This window comes from Bos indicus, chromosome 5 (assembly GCF_029378745.1).
Source record: "Bos indicus isolate NIAB-ARS_2022 breed Sahiwal x Tharparkar chromosome 5, NIAB-ARS_B.indTharparkar_mat_pri_1.0, whole genome shotgun sequence".
In the NCBI taxonomy this organism is placed as follows: Eukaryota; Metazoa; Chordata; class Mammalia; order Artiodactyla; family Bovidae; genus Bos; species Bos indicus.
In genome coordinates, this window is record NC_091764.1 from 120,235,080 (window position 1) to 120,256,717 (window position 21,638).

At 60.1% G+C, this 21,638-nt stretch overlaps 2 protein-coding genes across 16 annotated transcripts in view; one reads left to right on the forward strand and one right to left on the reverse strand.

Annotated features, from left to right (window-relative positions):
* The window catches only part of PPP6R2 (protein phosphatase 6 regulatory subunit 2), a 62,046-nt gene extending 47,869 nt beyond the window's left edge, over window positions 1-14,177 (forward strand). For 4 of the 9 annotated variants that reach the window (XM_070790670.1, XM_070790679.1, XM_070790671.1 and 1 more), the window contains 14 exons: window positions 5,231-5,434; window positions 6,608-6,672; window positions 8,121-8,236; window positions 9,185-9,270; window positions 9,405-9,485; window positions 9,697-9,794; window positions 10,118-10,175; window positions 10,254-10,369; window positions 10,453-10,574; window positions 10,850-11,021; window positions 11,107-11,195; window positions 11,632-11,779; window positions 13,130-13,354; window positions 13,445-14,177. In XM_070790670.1, coding sequence (XP_070646771.1) covers window positions 5,231-5,434; window positions 6,608-6,672; window positions 8,121-8,236; window positions 9,185-9,270; window positions 9,405-9,485; window positions 9,697-9,794; window positions 10,118-10,175; window positions 10,254-10,369; window positions 10,453-10,574; window positions 10,850-11,021; window positions 11,107-11,195; window positions 11,632-11,779; window positions 13,130-13,354; window positions 13,445-13,541 — 1,677 coding nt within the window. In that variant the 3' untranslated portion in view covers window positions 13,542-14,177. Of the gene's footprint in view, window positions 1-5,230; window positions 5,435-6,607; window positions 6,673-8,120; window positions 8,237-9,184; window positions 9,271-9,404; window positions 9,486-9,696; window positions 9,795-10,117; window positions 10,176-10,253; window positions 10,370-10,452; window positions 10,575-10,849; window positions 11,022-11,106; window positions 11,196-11,631; window positions 11,780-13,129; window positions 13,355-13,440 lie in introns of those variants that run through there. The other 5 variants (XM_070790676.1, XM_070790674.1, XM_070790675.1 and 2 more) reach the window with 5 other exon arrangements.
* Window positions 14,178-14,956: 779 nt separating this feature from the next.
* SBF1 (SET binding factor 1) overlaps window positions 14,957-21,638 on the reverse strand; it is a 31,041-nt gene continuing 24,359 nt past the window's right edge. For all 7 annotated transcript variants that reach the window (XM_070790669.1, XM_070790667.1, XM_070790668.1 and 4 more), the window contains 5 exons: window positions 16,561-16,668; window positions 16,259-16,470; window positions 15,743-15,830; window positions 15,453-15,584; window positions 14,957-15,369 (listed from right to left, as the gene is read on the reverse strand). In XM_070790669.1, coding sequence (XP_070646770.1) covers window positions 15,271-15,369; window positions 15,453-15,584; window positions 15,743-15,830; window positions 16,259-16,470; window positions 16,561-16,668 — 639 coding nt within the window. In that variant the 3' untranslated portion in view covers window positions 14,957-15,270. The remainder of the gene's footprint in view (window positions 15,370-15,452; window positions 15,585-15,742; window positions 15,831-16,258; window positions 16,471-16,560; window positions 16,669-21,638) is intronic.

The following is a 21,638-nucleotide window of genomic DNA, read 5'->3' on the forward strand; positions in this document are numbered from 1 at the left end:
GGGAAAGGCCTCATTTCCGCTCCCCTCCTCGAAAGCAGATTCTCTCTCTCCTACTTTTCACTTTTCTTTGATCCTGGCAAAACACCCACATATAACGTGAGATACACCGTTGCAGCAACTGTCACTGATGTGGTTCGTTGCTCACGTTGTGGTACAGCCGTCACCTCTTTGTCCAGGCCGTGCTCATCTTCTCAGACTGACCGTCACACACTCGGTCCTCCTCCTCCCACCCTCCCCGGCCCCACCCTCCTGCCTCCTGTCTGTGGCTCTGACTGGCCCACTGGCCTGTGTGGCTGGGCTCTGGCCTCTGTGCTCCTTCTGCTTGTTTCACTTCGGGTGATGTCACCTCTGCTGTAGTGCGTGTTGTAGTCTCTTTCTTTTAAGGTGGAATGATAGTTCGTTTTGTAGATAGACTACGTTCTGTTTATCCATCCACACACAGATGGACAATGGGTCGCTTCCACATTTTGGCCATTTTTTAAACTAATTTGTATACTTAGTTTTCATTTGGGTCACGAGGCATGGCGTGTGGGGTCTTAGTTCCCCGACCAGGGGTCAGACCTGTGCCCCCTGCTTTGGAAGTAGACTGCCACAGAAGTCCTCGTTATGGCCATTTTAAATAATGCTCCTGTTCAGTTGCTCAGTTGTGTCTGACTCTTTGTGACCGCATGGACTGCAGCACGCCAGGCCTCCTTGTCCATCACCAACTCCCGGAGTTTACTCAAACTCATGTCCATAGAGTCAGTGATGCCAGCCAACCATCTCACCCTCTGTTGTCCCCTCCTCCTCCTCCTTCGATCTTTCCCAGCATCAGGGTCTTTTCCAATGAGTCAATTCTTCGCATCAGGTGGCCTAAGTATTGGAGCTTCAGCCTCAGCATCAATCCTTCCAATGAACACCCAGGACAGATTTCCTTTAGGATGGATTGGTTGGATCTCCCTGCAGTCCAAGAGACTCTCAAGAGTCTTCTCCAACACCACAGTTCAAAAGCATCGATCCTTCAGCCCTCAGCTTTCTTTGTGGTTCAACTCTCACATCCATACACGAGTACTGGAAAAACCATAGCCTTGACTAGATGGATCTTTGTTGGTAAAGTAATGTCTTTGCTTTTTAACATGCTTTCTAGGTTGGTTGTAACTTTGCTTCCAAGGAGCAAGCGTCTTTTAATTTCACGGCTGCAGCCACCATCTGCAGTGATTTTGGAGCCCCAAAAGATAAAGTCTTTCACTGTTTCCACTGTTTCCCCATCTATTTGCCATGAAGTGATGGAACCAGATGCCATGATCTTAGTTTTCTGAATGCTGACTTTTAAGCCAACTTTTCCACTCTCCTCTTTCATCAAGAGTCTCTTTAGTTCTTCTTCACTTTCTGCCATAAGGGTGGTGTCATCTGCATGTCTGAGGTTACTGATATTTCTCCCAGCAATCTTCATTCCAGCTTGTGCTTCATACAGCCCAGCGTTTCTTAAGATATACTCTGCACATAAGTTAAACAAGCAGGGTGACAATATACGGCCTTGACGTACTCCTTTTCCTGTTTGGAACCAGTCTGTTGTTCCATGTCCAGTTCTAACTTGCTTCCTGACCTCCACGAAGATTTCTCAGTAGTCAGGTCAGGTGGTCTGGTGTTCCCATCTCTTTCAGAATTTCCCACAGTTGGTTGTGCTCCACAACAAGGTAGGGTCAGCGGTGGCCTGCTGCAGGGACGGGCTCTGGGTGCAGCAGACCTGGGTGTGGCACAAGCCCTCTTGGAGGAGGTCGCCCTAACCCCACCACAGAGCCTCCAGAACTTACACAGGACTCGGGAAGCAGGCTCTGGGAGGGCGCAAACAGAACCTGGTGCGCCAGGACCCGGGAGAAAGGAGTGGTGCCCCCACGAGAGACTGACCCAGCCTTGCCCGTGAGTGTCCAGGCGTCTCTGGTGGAGGCGTGGGTCGCAGCTGGCCTGCTCAGGGTCGGGGGCGCTGAGTGTGGCGGTGCCTGCATGGGACCTTTTGAAGGAGGTCTTATCTTCATCACTTCCACCATAGTTTGGCCCCGGGTTAAATAACAGGGAAGGAACACAGCCCTGCCCATCAACAGAAAATTGGATTAAAGGTTTACTGAGCATGACCCCACCCATCAGAACAAGAGCCAGTTTCCCCCTCAGTCAGTCTCTCCCATCAGGAAGGTTCCCTAAGCCTCTTATCCTCATCCATCAGAGGGCAGACAGACTGAAAACCACATCACAGAAAACTAGCCAGTCTGCTCTCACGGACCACAGCCGTGTCTAATTCAGTGAAACTATGAGCCATGCCGTGTAGGGCCACCCAAGATGGACGGGTCACGGTGGAGAGTTCTGACAAAACGTGGTCCAGTGGAGAAGGGAATGGCAAACCACTTCAGTATTCTTGCCTTGAGAACCCATGAAAATGCTCCTGTAACTGTGGGTGTGTAAGAAATCTGAATGCCTGCTCTCATTGCATCCCCAGGGGTGGAGTTGATGGAGCACATAGTAATTCTGTGTTCAGCTGTTGGAGGCAGTGGGATTCGCACCAGCAATTCCTTCAGAGCCTCACTTACACGCACTTTCTGCTTTTTTGATAATAGCCATTCTGACGGGTTTCAGGTGGCATCTCACTATTTTGTGTCTTTTTAATAAGTGTATTTCTGTGTTTGGCTACACTGGGTCTGAGTGGCTGTGGGGGCCGCTCTCCAGCTGTGGTGCACAGGCTTTTCATCGTGGTGGCGTCTCGTCACAGAGCTCAGGCTTCAGTAGCTGCGGTGCTCAGGCTCACCTGCCCCGCAGCATGTGGGGTGTTCCTGGATCAGGGGCTGAACCTGCGTCTTCTGTGTTGGCAGGTGGATTCTTTACCACTGTTACCAGGGAAGCCCCACCTCCCTTTTTTTTTTTTTTTCATATTTATTTGGTTGTGTCAGATCTCAGTTACAGAATGCAGAGTCTTTAATTGTGTTGCAAGGGCTCAGCAGTTGCGGTGCAGACTCAGCTGCCCCTTGGCATATGGGATGTTATTACTAGTTCCCCGAGCAGGGAGCAAACCCATGGCCCCTGCATTGGAAGACAGGTTCCTAACCACTGGGCCACCAGGCGCGTCCTCTGTGTTTTGATTTGTGTTTCCCGGTGACGCAGTGGTAAATCCACCTGCCAATCCGGGAGGCACCAGAGACACAAGTTCAGTCCCTGAGTTGCAGAGATCCCTGGAGTAGGAAATGGCAACCCACTCCAGCATTATCTGGAAAATCCCATGGACAGAGGGGCCTAGTGGACCATACAGCCCACGGGGTCCCACAGAGTTGGTGGTGACTGAGCAGCTGAGCGCGCCTCACGCTGGCAGTCGGTGATGTTGGGCGTCTTGTCATGTGTCTTGCTGGCCGTTTGAGTATCTTTTGGAGAAACGTCTCTTCACGTCCTCTGCCCATTTTGAATTGAGATGTTTGTTTTTTGTTGTTGTTGAATTGAAGAAGTTCTGTATGTTTTCTGACGCTAACCTCTTAGATGTATGATTTGCGTTCTTTTTCCTGTCGTGTGAGCTGACAGTCTCTTTATAGTGTCCTTGGACTCACATAAGGTTTCCATTTCGATCAAGTTCGGTTTATCTTTTTTTCCTTTTGTTGCCTGAGCATTTGGCGTCACACCTGTACCTAAGAGCCTGGCCAAACCCACTGTCCTGCATCCTCCCGCTGGGTTTTCTTCTAAGAGCGTTTACGTCTAAGTTTTTTTTTTTTTTTTACGTCTAAGTTTTTCTGGGTCTTTGGTCCATTTGAGTTGGTCTGCGTGTGCAGCGTGCGTCGGAGGCGGCTCCACTGTCCCGCGCGGCCGGCCCCGCAGCGACCGTCGTGTTCTCAGCATCGGTGTCGTGTGTGTGGTGTCAATTCTGTGCTCCTGTGCACGTTCACCACCAGAGGCGGTTTCCACCTGTCACCGTGAGGAAAACGCATTGCATTTTGTCAGATGCTGCCTCAGCGCCGGCTGAGCTGGCTGTGTAGGTTTGTCCCGTCATTCTGTCCCTGTGGCGTGTCACACCGCCTTGCGTGTGGCGCCGCGCCCGTGTGTTGGGGGATTTACCCGCCTAGTCACAGCACGCCGTTGTTGCTGCTGCGTTGCTCGTCCCCGTGGAGGTTTCTGCCTTGCTGCTCATCAGGATGTAGGGCTGTAGTTTTCTTCCCCGTGATGACTGGTGTGGGCATGCTCTCCTCAGGATGGAGCAGGTAGCACGTGCCCCACTCCTCTTCAGTTCTTTGGGAAGCTTTGAGCAGATTGGTGGTGTTCTTTCCTCTTTAAATGTCTGGTGGAACTCACCAGTGAAGTCGTGTGGTCTGTGTAGGGAGGTGGTTCTGACTCTGTTGAAGATGAAGCAACCTCCCTGTCACCCAAGGTCACACAGGCAGAGGATGTGAAGCCTGGAGACTGCATCTCTGGAGCAGAGCTGTGCAGGCCCACAGGCTGCCTCCTTTTATCCAGCTCCTTCCACCCCCCGGCCTGGAAGAAGGCCCCAAACCCACCCTGGGGTGGCGTGTGCCCCGTCCCCCCGCCCCGTCTCTCCACCCTGCGCACCTGGCTTCCTTCCGTGGGGGCAGTAGGGGGTCTGGACGCTGGCTGCTGTGAGCCCTGCTGGGTGTGAGGTGGCCACGGGGCGTGGGTGAGGGTGCCCGTTCCCCGCCTCGCCGGTGCGGCCTGCTCACCTCAGGCAAGTCTGGAGGAGGCCTCGAGAGAGAAGCCACTGCCCATTCAGCTGCCAGGGGCTTCCAACCCAGGCCCCTGGGGAATGTCCACACGGGCGCCTGTTCATGGCCCCCCCGGGGGTGGAGAATTGCTCACGCTCCCAGTGATTTGTGGGTCAAAGATAATAAAAGAAGGATGATAAAAATATGACATAGCAAAACGTGTATCGTGTAGTGGAGGTGATTTTACAGGAAACTTGCAGCTTCATGGAGACACACCCGAGAGGGAGTAAGGCTGAGCTGCCATGGGCCAAACCTCCCACTTAGGGCGGGGAAAACAGACCCACAGGAAGCGGTCAGACAGGAGCAGAGATTAGAGACAGAAGCACGGCCTGGGCTGGATGGGGAGGGGTTGCAGGTGGCTCTTTGCAGAAGTTGCTAGAAGCCCTGCAGCCAGATGTCAGGGCGGAGTGGGAGGGGGGCGGTGTGGGAGGCGGCCAGACAGTGGGGCCCCTCAGGCTCCGCCCACAGGAGACAGCCTGGGTGCGTCCCTCGTCCCATCTCTGCAGGACCTGTTTTTTAAGTACACTTGGAATAACTTCCTGCACCTCCAAGTGGAGCTCTGCATAGCCGCCATCCTGTCCCACGCTGCCCGGGAGGACAGGGCCGCAGCCAGTGGACCCGAGGACGCGCTGGAGCCTCCACCCTCCAGTGGGGACCCAGCAGCCCCCCAGCCTGCCAGCAGCCTCCCTGAGGGCACCATGGTGACCCACGTAAGTCCAGCTGGGGTCATGTGGGTTGCCGTGTCCTGCCAGTCTCTGTGTGTCCTGTGTGCCCTGAGGTCCACCCAGGCTGTGTGCACACGCAGTGCTGTGGGCCTTGTGTTCTGTCCTTAACCCTCACGTGATGTGGGTGGGCTGCTCTGCTTTTAAAACCACGAGACGGGAGATCACAAAGAAGGCGTCCACACTTGCCAGACCCCAGTGCTCGTGGGTGGAGGGTCTGGGAGGGGTGCCGAGGAGCCCTGATGCTGCCCGAGTTGGCTCATCTGGGCTGTGGTGGCGAGTGGCCCCCAGATGACGTGTTTGCTGCGGCAGGAGTGCCCGGGGAAGAGCAAACGCGCCTTGATCCTTATGGGGGCGCTTTCTGGGGCTGTGAGCCTCTGGGGAGAGTGGCGGCCCTGCACGGCTCTCCCGTCTTTCCCGATAGCCCGAGGCCCCCGGGATCGGCCTTCTGGGGGCTGCAAGCCCTGCGTGGCCAGTGCCAGGCCTGCAGGGAGTTGGTCTAAGTGCTCCTTGGCGCTCACTAAGGAGGGGAGGGAAGAGCAGAACGTGGCACACGTGGTCCCCAAGCCAAGGAGCCCGGCGGTACACGCTGGGCCCCGGGAGTCAGCCGTGCTGCCCCGCCGTGGGTGATGCGAGGCCGGGACGGGAGGGGCTGGGCAGGGGGCCCCTGGGTCTGTGGCCAGAGGCCTGGGAGGGAGTCCTGAGGGGCCACACCTGCGGACCTGACCTGGGCGACAGCAAAGGCAGCGTCAGTGGGGCGAGCGTCACAGGGCGAGGGGGCGGCGCTCGGGCCCTCCCAGACGGTGCGACTGCGACCGAGACCCAGCACAGACTCTCCGGGCGGGGAGCTGTGAAGGGCTAGAAGCGGGGCAGCCCCGGCTAGTGGCCTCCGTCCTGAACAGGGAAAGCAGGGGCGTGGCCAGCGGGAGGCGGCGGCCGAGGGGAGGGGATGGGGTGGAACGCGGGTCTGCTCGTGGTGGCCCTGGGTGGCACCTGCCCGGGGCTGTGGCGGGAACCCTAGGGCTGGGCTCTGATGTCAGGTGTGCCCACAGGGAGCTCGGGGCTGGCGTGTCCGCGTGCTGCCTGCTGAGCCCACTCAGCCCGGGGGTGGGCGGACAGGGCGTGCTGCCCGCTGACCTGACCGCTGCCGCCTGTCCCCAGCTGTTCCAGAAGTGCTGCCTGGTCCAGAGGATCCTGGAGGCCTGGGAAGCCAACGACCGCACGCAGTAAGAGCGGGGCTGCGGGGAGGCCTCGTTTCCAAGCGCAGGTCCCACTGCCGGGGGCAGCTGTGCTGCTGGCGGGGCTGAGGCGCACTCAGGGTCCTGCTTCTTGAGGCCTGCTTGCCTGGCTTTGGGGCCCCGCACCTGCTCAGCAGCGGAGACCCCGGTCCTGTGTTCCACACCCTCTCAGGTCCCCGTGCTGGCCTCCAGCCGTGGCGCTCACGGAAGCCTTAAACCCTGGACAGAGCATCCAGGCCACTCCGTGCCTCCTCCCTGCCCCTCCTGGCCTTTGGTCACTTTGATGGGCTGGGGCCATCCAGGCCACTCCCTGCCCCTCCCTGCCCCTCCTGGCCTTTGGTCACTTTGATGGGCTGGGGCCATCCAGGCCACTCCCTGCCCCTCCCTGCCCCTCCTGGCCTTTGGTCACTTTGATGGGCTGGGGCCTCTCTGAAACCAGCAGGCGGTGTCGCCCGCCGCTTGGGTGTGGTGACACCCAAGGTCTTGGCTGCTTGGGTACCTGGTGTGGCTGCAGGGTCCAGTGGGCCACCCGGTCCCCCTCGGCTCCCACTCTGCCTTCCTGAGGGTGCTCTGGGTGGGCATCTCTGTGACCTCACCTGGTTCATCCTTCCCATCCTGCTGTGCCGGACCCACAGAGCTGCGTCCGTTCTCACGGAGCCCCAGGCACGGTGGGGCCACCCTGGCTTCCCCTGGGCCCGGGTGTGGGGACTCGGGAGGCCTGTGCTAGGTCTCCTCCTCTGTTTTGCGTGTTGGTACACACGTGTGTACCTGTGTCAAGAAATGGCTCAGTGCTGTTAACCGAGGAGTCTCTGAGCCCCAGGAAGCAGCAGACAGGTGTGTGACGCCTCAACCCAGCTCTCCCATGTCCTGAGCAGCTTGCTCACAGGCCTCCACCTTCGTCCGGCTTCGCCTCTGGGCCGGTTCCTCCCAGTCTCCTGACCCTCTTCCCCTGCCGGGGGCCCACCGGGTCAGCACCCTCAGTGCGCTCTCTGGCTGTCACTGGACTGAGCAGAGAGAACTCGGTGCAGAGCAGGTGCCGTCCCCCGGGACTCAGGGCTGCCTTTCCGACTGCAGAGAGCCTGCGTCTTCCCGTCCTCTGCTGTCGGCCACCTGGGGGCAGAGAAGAGGTTGAGGAAGGGCCATGTGGGCGTGCTGGTGGCCGCCAGCCAGGGCAGGGACAGCCACCCCCGCTGCTGCCCACTGCTGGTCCCCGGTTGGCCCTCAGTCCCCCTGGATCCCGGAACGCCCTGGAGCAGCTCTCGCGGCCCTGACCCGACGCTAGTGTGCGGGGCCTCTGGCTGTGCGAAGTTGGGAGTGGGGGCCACTGGCGCCGAGTATGTGCTGCTCAACGAGCTCCATGGGGAGGAGCCCTGTGGGAGGTGGTGGCCGACGCTGGGCCTCGCCGGGCCCTGCCGACCTGATACTCCCTCTCCTAGGGCAGCGGGTGGCATGAGGCGTGGGAACATGGGCCACCTCACCCGGATCGCCAACGCGGTGGTGCAGAACCTGGAGGGGGGCCCCCTGCAGAGCCAGGTCAGCGAGGTCTTCCGAGGTGAGCGCCTCCAGGCCCGGGTGTCGCTGCCCGCGGTGCCCCCTGCACTGTGGCCTTCAGCGGGTGGGACTGGCCCTGCAGCTGGACGGTCAGCTTGCCTCCCACGGGTGACGTTCCCATTGGGCCTGGGCCGGAGTCGGTTCCCTGCCGAGCCCTGCACCCCCGCCTGTGCGGTTCGTAAGAGCAGCCCGGAGCCCTGTGGGGCCCCCTCTCATCGCGGTCTGCGGCCTCTCCACCTGGGGCTGCTGCGTGCCCCTTGCATGTCCTGGACGCCACTCTGCAGCTCCCAGCACCGTGTCCTGGGCTGAGCTGGGGGGCCTGAGGGGGTTCAGATGGGAGAAGGTGAGCAGCCTGGCCTCTCGGGGAGGAGGACAGCATGTCCCAAGCAGTGGGTGCCAGCAGGGGCGTGCAGTCAGGGTGACGGGGGTGAGTGCACAGGAGCCAGGCCCAAGGCCTGAGGGCACTGAAGGGCTGTGGCGCGGAGGCTGAGGACAGGGCCGGCCCAGGGCGAGGGGGTGCGGGGGCGCACTGAGCAGGCACGCGCCATCGGGAGCCCTGGCCAGCTGTGCGTGCCGTCTGGCCCTTGAGCCCGCGGGTGTGAGGAGCTGCCTTGCCGACGTGCAGCTGGTCTTTCACACGCGTACGGCCTTGGCGTGCCCTGCCAGGCACCTCCACAGTGGTCTCCGCCGTGGCCCCCACAGCCAGGGACAGCTGTGAGCTAAGCAGCTGGGGGCCTCAGATACCTGCGAGGCGCTCAGTCCCTGGTGGGCTGGGTCAGTGCCTCTCATGGAGCCGCGCGTCCCTGATGGCCCTGTGTAGGGGGCGGGTGTCGGGGCCCAGAGCTCCCTGGGAACACGTGCCCACGGGCTCAGGCCTGTGAGGCCAGGATGGGTGCGCGCTGCTGCGGGGTTCTGGAGACCAGGGGCTCAGTGCGCGGCCTTCCCACAGGGCTCCCGGCGGACTGCCGCGGGCGCTGGGAGAGCTTCGTGGAGGAGACACTGTCGGAGGCCAACCGCAGGAACGCGGTGGACCTGGTGAGCGGGCCCGGCCTCCGGGCAGAGCTCTGCGGGCCCCGCGGTCCCACCTGGCCTGGGCTCACGGGGCTGCCCGTGCACAGGGCTGGGGCGGCGGGGTGCCCGCTCACGCCTGCCCGCCCTGGCCGTTGCAGGTGAGCACACACCACCTTCACCCCTCGAGTGAGGATGAGGACATGGAGGGCGTCCTCCCCAGCGAGCTGTCGCTGCAACAGGTGCGTGCGGCCAGGCTTCTGTGTCCCCACAGCACCTCGCTCTGCGCGCCACCAGAGCTGCAGGTGGGGCTGGCGGGGGGGCCCCCGGGCACTCTGCGTCCACGGGACCCTTGGGCCTATGTGGACGTGGCCGCCTTGGGCGCCCCCCCGAGGGGCAGGAGCTGGGAGAAGCCGCTGAGGGCGTCTCCTGAGAGCAGCCGGCCCTGTCCAGGCGTTCTCCGAGTACCAGGTCCAGCAGATGACGGCCACCTTCGTGGACCAGTTTGGCTTCAGCGATGAGGAGTTTGCTGAGCAGGACGACAGCGTCAAGTGAGCCAGCAGCCTGTGCCCACCTCCCTCGTGCCCTCCGCGTCCTCGGTGCCTGTGGGCGGGAGCCGGGTGCCGCTTGGCCTCACCAGGTCCCCGGCCTGCGGTCAGCGCTGCTCAGGCTGTCCACCACCTCCTCAGCTGGATGCACATGTAACCCCAGGGTCTGGAGGTGCCCTCAGGGGAGGGTGGGGCAGGTGGGGCGGGTGGGTTGCCCTTGGCTGTGAGCCTGCAGCGTGGCGCCCCTGTCCCCGCCCCTCAGGTCCAGGCGGGGCCACCTCCCACCCCTTCTGGTGGAGGTGACGGTGTCCCTGCTGTCCCCGCAGCGCCCCGTTTGACAGGATTGCAGAGATCAGCTTCACCGTCGACGCTGATGACGACAGCGTGAGTCCGCGGGGTCTCTGGGAGGCGGCCAGGCTGTGCAGGCACGAGGCCAGGGGGCCCACGTGTGCTGTCCCGCAGCCGGGCGCCGCGCTGTTCGAGGCTTGCTGCAGCGACCACATCCAGCCCTTCGACGAGGACGACGATCTCTGGGAGGCCGAGGAGACGCACCGTGCAGCCCGTGTGACCAGAGCCAGGTGGGCCCCAGACACGCCACCCCGCCCGCCCCTCCTCAGCCCCGCCCCGCCGCGGGGAGGGCAGCTGACTCCTCTCCCCCCAGGTTCGGGGGCCCCCACGCCTCAGAGCGCTGCCCAAAGGACGGCCCGGAGCGCCGAGGCCAGGGTGCAGGCGAGGGCGTGGGCGCAGTTCAGGCAGGCTCACCATGTGAGGGCGGCTCAGAAGGTAGGTGATGGGGCTGCAGGGGGTTTTGGTGGAGACGCAGAGACAAAGGGTCTGATGACCCTGCCCTGCAGCAGACACCTTCAGCCCCTGACGGTCTCTGGGTGGACCCCGGAGCCACCCTCTGGCCACGCCGTCCTGGCTAGGGTGGGTGTCCCAGGGACTCTGGGGGAGGCACACCTGCCCCCCTGCTGCTGGGCCTCCACGGTCACGCCTGGACCCCAGGGCAGGGCCGGTCTGCCTGCTGGACGAGGGCATGGGCGTCCTGTCTCCCCCAGTAGGCTCCTCATGGGCTGTGTTTGATGGGCCAGTGACTCCCATGGCCGCCAGCCCTGCCCCAGCAGTGGCCCGGGACGTGGGCTCCAGTGTGTGGGCAGCCGGCTCCCCCAGCACCTCTGCTCCAGAGGAGAAAGGCTGGGCCAAGTTTGCCGACTTCCAGCCTTTCTGTTGGTGAGGCGGGCGCTGGGGGGAGCGGGGGCCCGGCTGCCTGAAGCCAGGTCTCCTGGCTCAGGCTGAGTGTCGGCCTCATCCACAGCTCTGAGTCAGGGCCGAGGTGCAGCTCCCCGGTGGACACTGGCCACGGCGACACCCAGGCTGGCCTGAACCAGGGCCCAGAGAGAGCCCGTGAGTGGGGCCGCCTTGGGCAGAGGAGTGGGGTGGGGCGGCCAGGACCCCGGGGTGGCTGCGTCCCCCGGGTGATGGTGGGCTTGGAGCGGGCCTGTCTTGGGGGGAGGGCCCACCTCCAGGCAAGGCCCCCGGGCTGGCCTGCCGCCCCCCAGGAGCGGACGGCGGGCGCACCGTGCCGCCCTGTGCTCGTGCTGGGGCCTGTCGGCCCTGAGCCCTGTCAGACTTGGAAGCCACCGGCCTGAGTGGTGGCCCTGCCTGTGGGGAGGACAGTTCTTTGCAGTTGCTGTGAATTCACAGACACACACGTGTGCGTGTTACACGGGCATGGTAGTGGGTGTGGGGGACAGGTGTGTCTCTGGGTTGTGGGCTGAAGTTCCCGCACGCTGCACACCGGCGCTCTGTCCTCACCTGGCATCGCTGCCCCGTCTTGCAGTTGGTGCCTGGAGCACGTGTGTCCCCAGGAAGGCACCCCTGGTGGCTGCCAGCAGCCGCGAGGATGAGCAGAAGGCGGCTGCTGCCTTGGAGGCTGTTGGTGTGGGTCCCAGCCAGAAGGCCTCCCCGCTGTCCATGTCGGGCCCCAGGTGAGCAGGCAGGATGGGCGGCAGGGGGCTCCCCGGGGCGCACGGAGGCCTGGACCTCTGCTCCCTCTCGTCCTGACGGCCCTGTGACTTCTCAGAGGCCAGCTCTGGACAGGAAGGATGCCCTTTCCTCTAAGGGGAAGCCACGGGTGGTCACTGAGGTAACGAGGGGCCAGCCCACCCCATGCCTTGCTGGAGGGGTTGGCCAGGCTTCGGGGGTCCTGGGGGGCAGGGGGGTTCTGGAGCTGCTGCCGTCCTGGGGGTGGGTGCCCAGTCCAGTCACACACATCGCTGGGCACCTCACACATACACACGTCTGTCTCGCTGGACCGGTAGGACAAGGGTTGTCTGGGGCTCTGCTTCGGCCCAGGCCCTGACGGGGGTGCTCCCCGGCAAGCTCAGCCCTCCAACCACTCCGTGTGTAGGGCGAGCCCGCGGCCTGGGGGACCCACTGTGGACAGAGGCTCCAGGCTGGGCAGGCAGCAAGAGCCGTGTGCTGACACGGGACGCGGGCTGCAGGGCTCTGGGCTGGGGGAGCAGAGGAGCTGAGTCGGCGTGAGGGGCGCTGGGCGGGCAGGGAGGACAGGGCTGCCCCTGCTCCCCCGCCCCCTCGGAGCCTCCCTCTCCGTTCTGGGCTCAGCCTCTCTGTGGGGGCCCAGCTCTGCCTCAGCACACACTAGCTCCTGGGACCCAGGGCACGCCGATCCCACGGTGCTCGGCTCACCCCTGGGCACAGCCAGGAGGGAGCAGGTGCCCGTCAGGAGGGGCTGGTTCTCACCGAGCCGCCTAGGGAGACCCATGGCTCAGCTTCTTCCTGACCCCTGGTGTCCCCTGAAACTCACTTGGCGATGTTCTGAAAGCAAATCCTTTGGTTTGAGGGGTGCACTTTGGGCCATTGTGGGTAACGAGCCAGGCTTGTCTGCAGGCTCCTCCCGCCACGTGAGGACTCCCCCACCCTCGCTGCCTCCCCGGAGTCCTCACAAGGCAGCGGGTGACGCTGTGTAGTGGGAGCGGGTGCGGCCGCTGGGTGCTGTGGGCGCTCCTGGACCCCAGGCCGCCCTCCTGTGCTCCCAGTCTCCAGGAGTGGGTGGGCGTGTTCTGGGCAGACATGGCCTACGGCTGTCCAGGGAATGGCCCTGGGCTACACGGTCCACAGAAGGGCGTGGGCTATGGGGGCGCTCCGGAGCAGGTGGTGGCCTGCGGGGGGCGCAGGGACGGGCAGCCCTGGTGAGTGCTCCTGGCAGGAGGTGGCCGCCTGGCGGGCCACACAGGGACCGGGGGGCTCTTTGGAGTGTTTGGAACTTGGGGTGGCAGAGCGGGGTCGCGGCTAACCAGAGCCCATCTGCCGCGCAGGGCTGACTGTGCCCCCAGCTCACCGCCCGGCCCAGCGCCCCTGGACCCTGCTGAGGCGCCCACTGCCCCTGCCGAGGCTGCCGTGACGGGCCCTGCGCCCCGGGCCATCTCCCCAGTGCTGGCCGTGGCCATCCCCCCGGGGCCCATGGTGGCCGTCACCACTGCAGCCCCCGCCAGCCCAGCCGTTTCCATGGCGGCCGCCCTGGGGACAGTGACAAGAGACAGGTGAGCCGGTCAGGCCGGGGGAGGGGCTGGGGGAACCCGGGCAGGGGACCCCGGCCCTGAGCGACGCCCCCCCCCCCACCCCGCAGACAGGCTGGTGGGCCGCCGCCCTCAGGAGCCGCCCTCAATGGCCCCGTGTGACGCTGCTGCTGCGCAGTCTTGGCACCCAGCCCAGAAAAGCACCTGGTGATGCAGTCTGTCTTTTTAATTTAATTTAATTTAATTTTAAAATAAATGCTGCATTGGTAAAGCTGGCAGTTGGAACCAGCCGGACAGCCCCGCCTGCATTTGTCCTGCCTGAGCCCCACCGAGCGGCCACAGGGGTCCAGCCCCGCACACAGCAATAAGGCCTTGGCCGTGGCTCTGCCTGTGGGAGCCCGGAGCCGCGACCCCCGAGGCCCGAGGGCCGGGCCAGACTCCACAGACTCCATGCCTGTTTTTTACCAGTTTTTTCTTAAGATGCAGCAAGAGCCATGTTTGCACTTTTATCTGGCGCAGGAGAGGGTCTCCGCGGCTCTGGGGTCAGATGCAGGGCTGGAGCAGGGCTGGCCAGATGGGGTCCTAGCTGCCCAGAGCTGGGCGCGGCCTGTGCCAGGCTGCAAACGACTGCCTTAAAACACAAGCCCCCTGCGGCCTGGCAGGGTATCCTGGGCCTCCCGCAGTACACGCTGGGGGTGCGGGCCATGGGCGGGGTGTGGCGCGCCCAGCAGTGCTGGGGGGCGCCAAGCTGTCCACGGGGGTCTGCAGGGTCAGCTCACATGACCTTCTGACGCTCTGACGGCACCCAGACCCTCGACTCCAATAAAGGTTGTTACTGTCACCTACAGACCTGCGTGTCTCGCGTGTTCTTCAGCTGCAGGCCCTGGAGCCCCAGGCCCTCCACTGCCCCGGGCCCATCTGAGTCAGCGCCGAGAGCAGCTCCGCCTGGAGTTGAGCACTGGGCAGGGACCTCAGCCCGACGGCTGTCCCCGGGCCAGGAGCACCCCTCCCGTGGTGGGTGCTGCTGCTGCTGGGCCGTCCAGTGGCCCCACTGACCGTGTGCTGTGGTCTCCACCTGGACCTCTCGGGGGGCTTCTGGCCTCTGCAGTGCCACACCCCACCTCCCACCTGCTGCCACCCCGCCGCTGGCTGGCACTCATTGCAAGTGAGACCCAGTCCAGGTGACACCCACAGTTGAATGGAGAGTGACCCCCATTACAGCCCAGAATGGGGCAGTGGGGATGGTCAGAGCCCAAAGGCAGGACTCACGGGAGAGTAAGAGACAGGCATCTGGACAGGGTTCCTGGCACGGATGCAGTCAGGGCACCGGGCCCCGCCACCCACGTCTGCCCTGAGCACCCCTGCTCTCTAGAGCACCCACCCTCCTGGCGTCTCCCCCATCCTTGCCAACCCCATCCCTCTGGACACAGGACAGCTTCCTGAGGGTCCCCTCCTCTGTACCCCTCTTCACAACACGCTCCAAGTGGCACCCGCCCTCTGTACCAGCCCCAGGGTTGCCTGAGGCCTGGGGGGAGCAGACCCCAAACAAGGCCCTGACGATGCCCCCCCACACTGCGGCCCGGGTACGGGGTAGGGGGGAGAGCAGGCAGAGCAGACGCAGGCACGCGGTGTCGTTAGCTCTTTATAGACTCTCATTCTAGGGAGAGGGCGCCTGGGGCCGGCCGGCCGGGGCCAGCGTGCAGGCGGGGGGGGGGGGACTATTTACAGGCCCACCGCGAGGGCTGTACCGTGCTGCTCCCGGCGGGCACGCAGCCAGGCCTCCAGGAGCTGGAGCTGGCGGGGCGGGGGCTGTACACGCGTGGGGGGGGGGGGGGGGGGCCTCAATACTGTCGAGGGCGGGGTCTGTAAACATGGCCGGGGGGCGCTGCCCACCCCTCGTGGTCGGTAACTGGACGCAGGGCTGCGGGGCAGGGCCGCGCTCAGGCGTCCGACAGGCAGCTCTGGATCTGGTCCACCCACTGCTGGGCCGACGGCACGTCCTGGGCACAGAAGTTGTAAACACGACGCGTCGTCTTCACCTGCGGACACGGGACGCTGAGTCTCGGCCCTCCCGGGGGGCACCTGCCCCGCCCCGCCCCGCCCCGCCCCCACCGCAGCTCACGTCAAAGAACGCCTTCTCGTCCACGGTCTTGGGGGCGCCCATGGCGGGCGTGCCCGGCGCCACAGCCTCCACCTCGGCCAGGTCGATGACGCCCTTGCACTCCGTGTCGGCGCGGTGGTCGTAGTAGCGCAGCTGGGGCCGGGGCGGCGGGCAGCAGTCAGGGCAGGCCGCCCTCCACGCCCCGCCCCCCGCCCTCCACGCCCCGCCCCCCGCCCTCCACGCCCCGCCCCCCGCCCTCCACGCCCCGCCCCCCCGCCTACGCCCCGCCCCCCCGGGCCGCCGAAGCGCACCTGGTGCTTCGTCTTGTCCAGCACGAACCAGCGGGCCTTCCAGGGCTTCATGAAGGCGCCCTTCTTGTACAGGGTGCCCTCGTAGGACCTGTGTTTGCAGCAGGACCGGCCAGACCACCTCAGGGCCCGGCCCCGGTGCCCTCTCTGCACCCCTGCCAGGCCCGGCAGGAAGACCCAGGCGCCTGCCCCCAAGCCAACCCGACCCCGGAGCCCAGGGCCTCAGGGCAACAACGTCCCATGCACAGCAGGTCCCAACAAGCGGGCAGGTCTCCCGACGACTGGCCACGCGGCCCCCGGGCCCAGAAGCAGGGTGCAGCCCACGGGGCCCGCGCAACCCCAGCCGTCCCTTCCCTCTCTCGCCGAGGTCACCAGCTCCACTTCTTCCCAGCACCGGTCAGATCACGTGGAGACCACCGGCAAGGCCTCCCCCACCAATCAGTCCTGAAAAATCCCTGCAACCCCCCGAAGGCGCCCCTGAAGGCACCCCCGACGCGCCCGTCCGGGGCTGCTGCAGACCTGTTCTCACTCTCTGCCGTCTGGAACTGGCTGTAGAGGGTGCTGGTGCTGCGGCGGGCTGCCTGCCGCGAGCTGGACGCGGTAGAGCCGCTGCTCTGGTCACTGTCCAGGCTGAGGCTCAGCGTGGAGCCCACGGGGCCCTCCTGCAGGTACACACCCAGCGAGCGGCGGTGGTGGGGCACGCTGGACACCAGCAGGGAGCTGGGGGTGCCCTGCAGGCAGGAGGGGGCCTGGGTCAGGGGAGCCTCCCCGCCTCCTGGCTGCAGGCCTGCCCGCCCACCCCCCACACCCGCCCTGCTCACACGTCCGTCTGGCCGGCCCTCGAGGCGCTGGGCTGCCTTCACCCGATCCCAGGCGTCCTTCCAGCGCTCGGGGGGTCGGCCCAGCTCGGTCTCCAGCCGCTGCATCTCCTGCAGGGGGGAACCAGTGAAGTAAAAGATTCTGCAGAAGGGAACACGTAGAGACAAAAGGATAAAGACCGCAGAAAGGAGACGGTGAAAAGATGCAACAAGTGTGTGGCTGTCACCCACGAGGAAGATGCGCAAGCGTGAGGGACTGGACGAAACCAGCACCTGGAGAAAACGGCTAAACAGAGACATCAAAAATGCCATTGAAACACGACAAACCCCGACAGGACAAGCTGAGCATACACACCCCACAGAAAAACTTCTGAAAGTTATTACAGAAAAACTTCTCAAAGAGAAAATTCCAAAACGAGCCAGAAAAAAAAGGACACGCTATCTTCAAAAGAGCGACAAGGCGCTGGCTGGCACACAGACACGTGGAGCTGAGCGGTTACGGGGCTGCCCCACGGCCTGAGGCCCAAGACGGGCACACGGAGCCCCAGCAGGCGGGGCAGAGGTGGTGGGTGGGGGGAGCAGGAGCTCGACCTCTCCCCACAGACACCCCCCGCCCCCAGCATCTCTAGCCAAGAGCAACCGCCACGTGTGCGGCAAGATCACATGAGGCCTGGCAGAGAGCAGCTACTCGGAAGCTGTGAGCTACATCCAGACGCTGGAGGCCACACAGCGCGGGGAGACGCAGAATCCATGGGGACGCCCTGCTGATAACACAGACCACCTGCTGAAACCTGAAAAGATCGTGTCCGTGGAGCCTGGAGGAAAGGCTTCTCTACGAGGAGCAACCCCACGTCCAAGGAGGGGCGGCTGTGCCGGCGCAGGAGGGCCGAGAAGAGATACTCCACGTTCAAGGTCAGGAGGGGCGGCAGTGAGGAGACACCCGTCGTCCAAGGTAAGAGAAACCCAAGAGGGCATCAGAGGGCAGACACACTGAAACCATAATCACAGAAAACTAGCCAATCTGATCACACGGACCACAGCCTTGTCTAACTCAATGAAACTAAGCCATGCTGTGTGGGGCCACCCAAGACGGGCAGGTCATGGTGGAGAAATCTGACAGAATGTGGTCCACTGGAGAATGGACTGGCAAACCACTTCAGTATTCTTGCCTTGAGAGCCCCATGAACAGTATGAAAAGGAAAAATGATAGGATACTGAAAGAGGAACTCCCCAGGTCAGCAGGTCCCCAAGATGCTACTGGAGATCAGTGGAGAAATAACTCCAGAAAGGATGAAGGGATGGAGCCAAAGCAAAAACAATACCCAGTTGTGGATGTGACTGGTGATAGAAGCAAGGTCCGATGCTGTAAAGAGCAATATTGCATAGGAACCTGGAATGTCAGGTCCATGAATCAAGGCAAATTGGAAGTGGTCAAACAGGAGATGGCAAGAGTGAACGTCGACATTCTAGGAATCAGCGAACTGAAATGGACTGGAGTGGGGGAATTTAACTCAGATGACCATTATATCTACTACTGTGGGCAGGAATCCCTCAGAAGAAATGGAGTGGCCATCATGGTCAACAAAAGAGTCCGAAATGCAGTACTTGGATGCAATCTCAAAAACGACAGAACGATCTCTGTTCGTTTCCAAGGCAAACCATCCAATATCACAGTAATCCAAGTCTATGCCCCAACCAGTAACACTGAAGAAGCTGAACTTGAACGGTTCTATGAAGACCTCCAAGACCTTTTAGAACTAACACCCAAAAAAGATGTCCTTTTCATTATAGGGGACTGGAATGCAAAAGTAGGAAGTCAAGAAACACCTGGGGTAACAGGCAAATTTGGCCTTGGAATACGGAATGAAGCAGGGCAAAGACTAATAGAGTTTTGCCAAGAAAATGCACTGGTCATAGCAAACACCCTCTTCCAACAACACAAGAGAAGACTCTACACATGGACATCACCAGATGGTCAACACCGAAATCAGATTGATTCTATTCTTTGCAGCCAAAGATGGAGAAGCTCTACACAGTCAACAAAAACAAGACCAGGAGCTGACTGTGGCTCAGACCATGAACTCCTTATTGCCGAATCCAGACTGAAATTGAAGAAAGTAGGGAAAACCACTAGACCATTCAAGTATGACCTAAATCAAATCCCTTATGATTATACAGTTTAAGTGAGAAATAGATTTAAGGGCCTAGATCTGATAGACAGAGTGCCTGATGAACTATGGACGGAGGTTCGTGACATTGTACAGGAGACAGGGATCAAGACCATCCCCATAGAAAAGAAATGCAAAAAAGCAAAATGGCTGTCTGGGGAGGCCTTACAAATAGCTGTGAAAAGAAGAGAAGCGAAAAGCAAAGGAGAAAAGGAAAGCTATAAGCATCTGAATGCAGAGTTCCAAAGAATAGCAAGAAGAGATAAGAAAGCCTTCCTCGGCGATCAATACAAAGAAATAGAGAAAAACAACAGAATGGGAAAGACTAGAGATCTCTTCAAGAAAATCAGAGATACCAATGGAACATTTCATGCAAAGATGGGCTTGATAAAGGACAGAAATGGTATGGACCTAACAGAAGCAAAAGATATTAAGAAGAGGTGGCAAAAATACACAGAAGAACTGTACAAAAAAGATCTTCACAAGCCAGATAATCACCATGGTGTGATCACTCACCTAGAGCCAGACATCCTGGAATGTGAAGTCAAGTGGGCCTTAGAAAGCATCACTACAAACAAAGCTAGTGGAGGTGATGGAATTCCAGTTGAGCTCTTTCAAATCCTAAAAGATGATGCTGTGAAAGTGCTGCACTCAATATGCCAGCAAATTTGGAAAACTCAGCAGTGGCCACAGGACTGGAAAAGGTCAGTTTTCATTCCAATCTCAATGAAAGGCAATGCCAAAAAATGCTCAAACTACCGCACAATTGCACTCATCTCACATGCTAGTAAAGTAATGCTCAAAATTCTCCAAGCCAGGCTTCAGCAATACGTGAACCATGAACTTCCAGATGTTCAAGCTGGTTTTACAAAAGGCAGAGGAACCAGAGATCAAATTTCCAACATCCGCTGGATCATTGAAAAAGCAAGAGAGTTCCATAAAAACATCTATTTCTGCTTTATTGACTATGCCAAAGCCTTTGACTGTGTGGATCACTACAAACTGTGGAAAATTCTTAAAGAGATGAGAATACCAGACCACCTGACCTGCCTCTTGAGAAACCTATATGCAGGTCAGGAAGCAACAGTTAGAACCGGACATGGAACAACAGACTGGCTCCAAACAGGAAAAGGAGTTCGTCAAGGCTGTATATTGTCACCCTGCTTATTTAACTTCTATGCAGAGTACATCATGAGAAACACTGGGCTGGAAGAAGCACAACCTGGAATCAAGATTGCCGGGAAAAATATCAATAACCTCAGATATGCAGATGACACCACCCTCATGGCAGAAAGTGAAGAAGAACTAAGAAGCCTCTTGATGAAAGTGAAAGAGGAGAGGGAAGAAGTTGGCCTGAGGCGCAACATTCAGAAAACGAAGGTCATGGCATCTGGTCTGATCACTTCATGGCAAATAGATGGAGAAACAGTGTCAGACTTTATTTTGGGGGGCTCCAAAATCACTGCAGATGGTGACTGCAGCCATGAAATTAAGAGACGCTCACTCCTTGGAAGGCAAGTTATGACCAATCTGCACAGCATATTAAAAATGCTTTGAGACATTATTTTGCCAACAAAGGTCCGTCTAGTCAAGGCTATGGTTTTTCCTGTGGTCATGTATGGATGTGAGAGTTGGACTGTGAAGAAAACTGAGTGCTGAAAAATTGATGCTTTTGAACTGTGGTGTTGGAAAAGACTCTTCAGAGTCCCTTGGACTGCAAGGAGATCCAACCAGTCCATTCTGAAGGAGATCAGTCCTGGGTGTTCATTGGAAAAACTGATGCTAAAGCTGAAAGTCCAATACTCCGGCCACCTCATGAGAAGAGCTGACTCATTGGAAAAGACCCTGATGCTGGGAGGGATCGAGGGCAGGAGGAGAAGGGGACAGCAGAGGATGAGATGGCATCACTGACTCGATGGACATGAGTTTGAGTAAACTCTGGGAGTTGGTGATGGACAGGGAGGCCTGGCGTGCTGCGATTCATGGGGTCATGAAGAGTGGGACACTACTGAGTGACTGAACTGAACAGCTGCCTAACAAAGCGTAAGAACAGCCCCTGAAAAGACCAAGCTGACCCACCAGGTCACTGAGTGCCAGGAGGAAGAAAACCCATGACCCTGAACGAAGACAAAGAGATCCTGATCTTCAACAATGTCCAGCTCACAACAGTTCTTAGACAAGCATGAAGGCAGGGAGAGAAGAAGCATCGTCAGAGGAAAGTGAAACAGAAGACCCAGAAATGAACTAGATGCTCAAGTAGCATACAAGAAGTTCAAAGCAATTGTAAGTACATTTAAGACTTCAAGGTGAACCTAACGGTTGAGAAGATGGGGAATCTCTAGCGAGAAAAAAACTAAAGAAAATGGAAACTCTAGAGCTGAAAACTCTTAATATCTAAAATAGAAAATTCATTAAATAAGCTTCAGAGCATTTTAAACATAAGAAGGAAAAGAGCAGTGGGCTTGAAAGCAGGGAATACAAATCGTGCAACGTGAGCTGCAGACGAAAAGCCCGCAGAGCCTCAATGAGCTACGGGGCAAGGAAGTCAGAGGAGAAACGAGGGAGTCATCATAGAGGAAAAACGTTTTAAAGAAATAATGGTCTAAAATCTAGTATATTTGATTAAAACCATCACCCCACAACGTCTAAGACACTTCAAGAGCTCTAAGCAGAACACACACACAGGAAAGCCAACATGATGGCCAACTTCACTGAAGGTGAAGAGAAAGGCTCCCCGGGGGCCTAGTGCTGAGAAATCCGACCGCCAGCGCGGGACACACAGGCCTGAGCCCCGGTCCAGAGGCTCCACACGCCCCAGAGCCACGAAGGCCAGGCGCCACCACTACAGAGCCTGTCTGTGCTCCAGAGCCGAGCTCGGCAGCGAGGAGGCCGCTGCACTGAGAAGCCTGCACA